We start from the raw sequence: 7,877 nt of genomic DNA, 5'->3' as shown, positions 1-7,877 counted from the left end.
GACCTTCCGGGGTGGGGTGGGGGCCAGCGTCCCGCCAGCCCGCTCCCCGAGTCCCGCGTCCGCGTGGGGAAGAGGCCGGGGCGCCCAGGGCGGGGCGGGAGTCCCGAGGGTGGGTCGGGGCAGGGGGTCCCCGGCCCAGCCCATCCCCCACCGGCCCCTGGCCCGCGGCAGGGGCACCCCTGGCGGGGCGGCAGGAGGGACGCGCGCCTTTCCCGTCCCGCCTCCTCCGGCTCCGCGACTCCGGGACCGGGCGGCGGGGGGCGCGGGGGGCGCGGGCCGGGCGAGGGGCGTACCTGGGTCAGGCAGAGCGGGGACGAATACATCCCGGGCGCGGCGGGAGGCGCAGGGCCGGCCGGAGCGGGCGCGCTGAACTTACTGAGTCCTTTTTCCACACCCCCCCCCCCCCCGCCCGCGGCCGCGGCCGGCGCGCTCCTCGCCGCCTCCTCCCTCGGTCTCCCTCCTCCCTCCCTCCCGCGCTCGCTCGCTCTCCCTCTCTCTTCCTTTCCTGTCCCCCCTCCCTCTCTCCTCCTCCGTCTCTGTCTCTCCGTGTCTCTGTCTCTCCTCCCTCTGGCAGCCTCCCCCCTTCCTCCCCCCAGTTTCCCTCCCCTCCCGGCCGAGCCTCCCACTTCTCAACATCCAACTTTCAAAGAAACGAGGGAAAAAAGAGCGCGAGCGGGGAAGGAAAGCCGCTCCCCCCCCATGCCCCATGAACCCCCATCATAGCTATTATTACGAATTACGAACCGCCCCGGTCCCGGGCACCGGACGGGGACCCACCGGCGGCGCAGAGCCCGGGAGCCGCGGGTCTCCCAGGACCGCCCACCCGAGTCCAGTGGGGAGGGGGTGCTGGGCTGGTGCTGGACACTTTGGGGCCGGAGGTGGATTTTTAAGACCCCCCCCCCCCAAACCTCCCCGCGCTGGCCGGGAAGTTGGAGAAAAGAGCCAAGTGGGGGGGGGGAGGGAAAGAATGAAGAAGTGACGTGTGCAGAGGCCCAGCGCCAGCGCGCGTCTTTCCCCTTAAAGATGTACGACCCGGGGTGCAGGGCAGGAGAGGGGGGGCCCCACAGCATCCTCTCCCTCTGCCCCCCAGACACCGCCTGCAGTTCCCTGGGCACGGAGCTTGGCTCCAAGTGCACTCCTCCCCCACCCCACAGGCCCCCAAAAGTCCCAACTAACCCCAGAGCCTCCAGGAATCTGCTCTCACCTCTTCAGTCAGCACCAAAGGGGAACTGGGTGTGTGTGGTAGGGGGTGTTCTAGCATCCCCCATAAGTCTCCCCAACATCCCAGGAGGGTAGGTACAGAACCTCAGGCTGGCCTCATAAACCCTCGCAGCCTCTTCCCTGGGCGTCCAGTAATTCCTATGGAGACTAGGAGCATGCCCTTTTCACGGATCTGCAAATTGAGACGCTGGGAGTGGCTTGGAGCCCCAGAACCCACCTTCCTAAAGCTCCACTGTTCTCCCTCTAGAGTAAGGGGGCGCAGACCTGACCTCCCCCAGTCTAAGCCCCCAGGGTTCCTGATGACCAAGACCTCAAGCCTTCCCCATTCACCCCCTGAATCCTCTCAGCCTCCACTGCCAAAGCTCCCATTCCCACCCCACAGACTGCCCCTTGGTATTGTCCCCTGTAACGTGCACTTACAGTGCGCGCCCATGGGGTCCATGGGCATAAGGGTAATGACAGAGCAGAGCCTTGACCTTCTGTCCAATGCGCAAGACATTCTTAGAAAGCCTGGTGATTTTCATTGGTCTCTCCTGTGTCCTGATGCCAAATGATACCCTCTTGCCAACATGGGGCAGCTAACCTGTGCCCAGGGTAATGGGAGGGGCCAGGAATCCCGTTATTGTCCCGTGTTACGGGAGGAAACCAGGAAACCAGCTCAGGGTCCCAGGGCTAGACTAGGAGGGAGCAGGGTTCCTACGGAAGGCGGAAGGCGCGTATATCCTGGGCCACTCCGATTCCCCATTGCATTATTATTATTCAAACAAACTGTTTGAATTCAAACAAACAGTGCTTAGCATATCAGGAGCGCTTCGCAAAGGTTTGAAAGCCCCTGGCTGCTGTGAGGCGGGTGGGGGGGGGTGCACTTGAAACCCCGGGATGAATGGGGAAGGCAGGTGTCTAGGAATCCAGATGCCAACATAACATACAACAGGATTTTATTATTTGAAAGTGGCCAGGAACACAGAGAGCAAAGATTCCAAATTCACAGACATTTAAAAGTTCCACTTGACTGCAGACGGTTCCCCCAGCCCGGCCCCCTCACTCCCGCCCAGCCTGCCACCTGAGCTCCTTTCCAAGGTGAGGTCCGGAGAGCACAGACTGCCCATCTGTCTCGGGGCCTCAGTTGCCGAATCTGTAAAATGGCAACAGTGCTGGGACGCCTGGAGGAGGCTGGAGATGGGGACCCTGAGGTGACTCGTGTGAACGCTGTGGACACAGCGCAGAGAGAAGAACCTTCTGCAAATTCCCGAACGCGGCTGGACTGTTACAAATGTGCATATTTTATAGTTCGGGTGGGAGGGGCCCTGCGGCGCACACAGTAGGTCCACAGCTGCCAGCCAGCTCTAGCGCAGGCTGGCAGCCTGGTCTACGTCTCCTCCAGCGGCAGCTACATTCCTGTGTGCCTCAGTTTCCCCTCGGTGGAAAAGGGAGAAGGGAGTTCCCACCCCTTGGGTTATGATGGGTGACCCGGAGAGTTCTGACTGGGCTGAGGTCAGAAGAGGGCTTTGCACCAGGCGACTGGTAGATGTGGACCTTGTTTGTGCGAGGGTCCAGAAGGGGAGTGGGCCACGTGATTTAGCAGTGGCACTTGGGAGCACAGTTGAGCTCATTGGTTAAAAAATTAAAAATGCACTCTCCTTAATCATTCATTCTGCCTTTCCTCTAACTGTCTGTGACCCAGACGCACAAGCGTGTCAACTACCACTCTCTACCACTACTGGTGACAGCCTTGGAACTAGCCAGGGCGTCCCTCTGCAGGGGGCCAGGTCAGTAACGCCAGTGAGGGAACAGGCCGGACTATTACGCAGCTCCATAAAAGAATAAGAGGTTCCCATCTGCAGATGTCACAGGAGGAAACAAGCCGGAGACCAGGGCTTCTTCCACAAGGGTGCTCTGGACCATTCTCTGCCCAGGGATCCTGGACTCTGTGGGGGAGGGGTGCTAAGCACCCCCAGTCCTGACCACCAGCAACGTCCCCAGACATGGCGCAGTGTCTCCCTGGGGTCCCACACAGGTAGGGGTGAGGAAGTGGGTTGGCTTCCACTGGGGGTAGTTTGGTATACACTCTTCAGACGTTCACGAATGGTTTGTGTCATTAAAAACCAACTTTTAAAAAAGTGTGTGGCATTCACGGAGCAGCTGAGGCAGGGGAAGGCCACCTCCTAGGTGTCCACCTAGGAACTCCAGGGCGACCACCTCCCCCCCCCCAGGGCACAGAGGGCTCAGCACCATGGCAGGCCTTGGGAACGCACGCTTGGGACGGCATCACCACTCCTCGGCCCCTGAGTGTTCCCATTCTATGGAGGAGACACTGAGGTTCTAGAAGGGGATGTGAAGGTCTTTGGTCTTGGTGAGTAAAGGGAGGATGGAACCCAAGGTTGGCAGAGACGCACACAGCACACACAACGTGCCACGAAGCGACATTCAGGCATACACACCGTGCCACACAGATGCCCATGTCACACACCTAGCGACACAAACACAGGGATTCCCCTGAGCACAGGCCCACCCACAAACATGGCCTTCCGCACACCTGGCTTCGGACATCACAACAGAGGGCACCCGGGGGCTCACGGACTCACAAACTCACACAAAGCACACGCATATACACACAGACATGGACACACACAGGAGATGCACAGACCCACTCAAGTGTACACACAAACATGGCCACAACACACAGACACTCCTTCACAATCACACACTCCACCCAAACACAACCATACACACTCACAATCACACACACCCACAAGCAGAACCCCTCCCAGTATCCCTATGCAGGTGCACGGGCAGAGGGGGCACATACCCGTGAAATAACCACATCCCTTTCCCCCCCAACAACCCCCCCCCCCCAGCTGGCTCAGAGCTCTCCAGGTCTGGCTGGGGGGCGGGGTGGCTTGTCTCTCCAGCCTCCCAAATGCAGGTGCCTGGCCACAGCCATGTCTGCGGGGGGGGGGGGGGCTGCATGTGGTTGTGTGTGTGGCCCTCTGTGTGCGCGTGGAGTTACATACACCTGTGTCGTGGGTGTGTGCTTGTGAATGTTCCTGCTCCCGGTGTGTGCCACCGCGCTGGGCGGCAAGGGGAGGGGCTTGCTGCAGCCAGGGGCAGCCCAGGTGTCCCACTGCTCAGGAGTGGGGTAGGGCTGGGGGGGGCCAGTGCAGGGGAGGATGAGGACTGGCAGGGGGCGGGAAGTTTAGCAGACAATGAGACCCTGAGGGATGGGGACCAAAGCATCCCCGTGTCCATGTAGGACGCCCTTTTCCCTTTCCCAAACCGCCCCCCCCCCCCCACAATGGGATGCAGGTTCAAAGCGAAAAGCAGAGACTCCGGCCTGGCCTTGGTGCTTTTATATTTAGAAAATTATATAAAGTGCCCTGGTGTGGGGGTGGGGGTGCGGCGGGGATTCCCCTGCAGGGGAGAAAACAACACTTTGTGCCCGCCCCGTCTGGCCTCGTAGGGGGCAAGTGCAGGGAGGCAGGACTGGGGGGGGGGGGGCTCCCAGCATAGGGGGTGAGGGGGTTTCCGCGGCCACCCTCCTGGGCCCGAGCTGCCCCGTGCGCTTCTGTAACCAGCCATCCCTCGGGACCTCCTCCGCCGCGGAGTCGGGGGACACCCCCCCCCACCGCCCCGCCTCCCTCTGGGGCAGGTCCCCCGCGCACGCGCAGCCCCTGGCGGGAGAAGGCGCCGCCACCGTGCGACCGTGTCCCGGCGCCACCTCGCGCCCGATCTTCAAGCCAGGACCACCTGCGGCCCCGCGGATGGGGTACCCCGAGTCGGAGGGAAGTGGAGGGGACGGTGTAGGGTGGTGGTGAGAGGAGGGGACAGAGTTTTGGCATGGTAGAGGAAACACCCGTTCCCCGCTCGGCAGCCCCGGTTACAGGAAAAAAGGAACCTGGGGGGGGGGGCGAGGAAGAGTGTAGACCCATCCCCAGGAATAGTCACTCGGTGCTGATCACACGCACACAGCGACACCCAACTGTCCCCCGGGACGCAGGCATACGACACAGTTCTCCACTCACCAGCAACCCCCAGGCCGCCACACATTCACATGGGGACACCCCACGGGTCACCCAGGGACATCACGGCCCTCGGGGACACACAACCCTGCCGTACAGCTTCACAACACCTTCCCACAGAGACGCACGGTTACCCAGACACACACACTGTCCCTTAGCCGCACAATGCTCTAACACATACGCAACACAACACACACAGCCACGTGGATGCGCACACAGACACATAAAGGAGAGGACTCGACGCGCCGAGACCCACCGACCCACGGCCTGCGACGGGACCACCCAGCCGTACAGACACGCGGGCGCATCCCCGGCATCCCGTGCGGACCCATTTGGGAGCACAGAAGCCCCCAAACGCACCCCTCGAGTGCCGGATGCCACCGACGCCCGCGGACTGGACACCGGAACCCTCAAGTGCAACCACCGACGCTAGCGGGCCTGGGGCGCGCGGGGCCGAGACCTGGTGACCCCTCCCGGCTGGGACCCCGCGCGCGCTGCGGCGGGGCCCGGGGTCGGCCCGGGGGCGGGGCTCAGGCATCGCAAGGGCAGGCGGGGTGGCTGCCCCCGCGCGGCGCCGAGCGCAGCCGCCCGCCCGGCTCCAAGTTCAAGGCGCCCGGCGGCGGCCGCTGCGCGCTCTCCGCCCCTCTCCGCAGCGGCCATTTTCCGCTAGCTGGCGCGCCGCGCTCGCCCCGGCCGGGGCACCCTGCGGGGGCCGCCGCGACCCCCGCCCCGCACGGCCCGGGCGGGCGCCCCCTCCTCGACCCACGCTCCCCCGCGGGCTGCGCTCTCGGGGGTCTTGCGCTCCGGGCCGCGCCCTCCCGCCTCGGGCCGGAGCCAGGGAAGAGGCGGGAGCCGGGTCTGGGGGGGACCCTCTCCCGGGAGCCCCGCCCTCCCCGCCAACTCCGCTGCGCCCGCCAGGCGCCCCCCACTTGGGGTCCCCCGCTGAGCCCCGCGCGCCAGCTCCGCCCCCAGCCGCGGGCGGGGTGTGTGGGGGGGGATCGGCGGGCGGGGGTCCCGCAGCCGCGGGCTGTGTTGGGGGGGGGGCTCCCCGCCTCGGGCCCCTCCCCTGGGCGGCCCTCGCCCCCCGCCCCCCCCCGACCTTGCAACTTTCGCCGGGAGCCCACGCACCACCCCAAAAACTCCCCGGGCGAAAACGAAAGTGGGGGCGGCGACGTACCATGGCGCTGCTGCGAGGAGGCGAGGCCGGCGCCGGAGCGAGCGCGCTCGGTCCCCGGCGAGGGGGGGCCGGAGGCGGCGGGAGGAGGCGGCGAGGGAGGGCGCGCGGGGGAGGGAGCGAGCGCGCGAGGGAGGGGGCGCGCCGCGCCCGCCCCCCCGGCCCGCAGGACCCTCCCCTCGGCCCGCCCTCCCCCCGGCCCCGCGCGCCGCCCGCGCCTCAGGCCGCTCCGCGCCCCGGCCCCGGCTGCGGCGGCTCCCGCTGCGGCTCCATCCCCGGCCCGGCCCGCGCGAGGGGAGGCCGAGCAAGCGGCGGCCGCGGCGGGTCGTGGGGCCCAGGTCGGGCTGGCTGCGGAGGAAGCGGATCCACCTTCGCCGCGGCGCGCGCGCGCTCACACACACACACACACACACACACACACACACGCGCGCAGAGGGCTCAGGGACACTCGCGGTCCGGGCCTCCTCGACTCCGACGCGGACACACAACGCACACCGACGCGCGCAGACCCACACAGTCGCGCTTGCAGCGTGTTCCAGACACACACAGCCTGCGGGCTCATCCAGACACACGGGGCCCACGCTCACAGCCAAGGGACGCACACCTCCTGCGGGATGCCACGAACACAGACACACAGCCTGCGGGTGTCACCCCGGCAGACACTCGGGGACTCACAGACTCACAGCCTGGGGGGTGTCACCCAGACAACCACAGCCTCTACGCTGTCACATACACAGACTTACAGCCTGCAGGGTGTCACCTGGACACTCACGCAGATGGACAATCCTAGAAAGACACTCCAGACCTCGGACCGACCTGCACACGGACCCCCAGGACCCCTCCCCCAGGCGATCGCGCCAGCCACCCGGGCCCGTGAGTGCAGGTGTCCCGCAGTCACGCAGTCACAACAAGCACGCCTAGCGGGGAGACGGGACAGATGGGGACACAGACAGAGACTCGGACACCGAGGGCGACAGACCTGGGGGGCGGGGGTCCCCTGGGGGTCCCTCAGGGGCTCCAGCGGGGCGGGGGGGCGGGGAGAGTGCGCTGCGGTATCACAGGTGGGGGTGAGCGGGCGCCCCCTCCCCGGGTCAAGATTAATGGAGGTGCCTCTGCAGCGGGGGGAGGGGCGGGGCCGAAGAGGGTCAGCCCCCCCCCCCCCCCCCCCCCGCCCCCCCCGGCCGCGGGGGGGGGGGCGGCGCCGAAGCGGGGCCCCCCCCCCCCCCCCGCCGCCCCTGCCGCGCCGGCCACGGTGAGACGGGACGCGGTGCCGCAGCGCCCCCCCACCCCACCCCTGAGCGCTCTCCCGCAGTCCCCCTCCTCCGGCAGCCGCAGAGCAGGCGCCGCCCCCTCCCCCCCCTTCCCAGCTCTGCGTCTGGCGCAGCTGGGGGACGACGGGAGGGGTCTTGCCCGAGCCCGGCGGGTGGAGGAGATTCTGTTATCGTCCTACTGTCTGTGTTTCT

General features: G+C 66.1%; 1 protein-coding gene across 4 annotated transcripts in view; it reads right to left on the bottom strand.

Moving 5' to 3' along the window:
- The window catches only part of NFIC (nuclear factor I C), a 65,904-nt gene extending 59,308 nt beyond the window's left edge, over positions 1 to 6,596 (bottom strand). For 2 of the 4 annotated variants that reach the window (XM_059388626.1, XM_059388627.1), the window contains exon 1: positions 294 to 399. In XM_059388626.1, coding sequence (XP_059244609.1) covers positions 294 to 323 — 30 coding nt within the window. In that variant the 5' untranslated portion in view covers positions 324 to 399. Of the gene's footprint in view, positions 1 to 293; positions 401 to 6,417 lie in introns of those variants that run through there. The other 2 variants (XM_059388625.1, XM_059388624.1) reach the window with 2 other exon arrangements.
- Positions 6,597 to 7,877: the final 1,281 nt, after the last annotated feature.

Source organism: Mustela nigripes, chromosome 2 (genome assembly GCF_022355385.1).
Source record: "Mustela nigripes isolate SB6536 chromosome 2, MUSNIG.SB6536, whole genome shotgun sequence".
In the NCBI taxonomy this organism is placed as follows: domain Eukaryota; kingdom Metazoa; phylum Chordata; class Mammalia; order Carnivora; family Mustelidae; genus Mustela; species Mustela nigripes.
The sequence above is the reverse complement of the archived record's forward strand: the minus strand, read 5'-3'. Positions and strand labels throughout refer to the sequence as shown.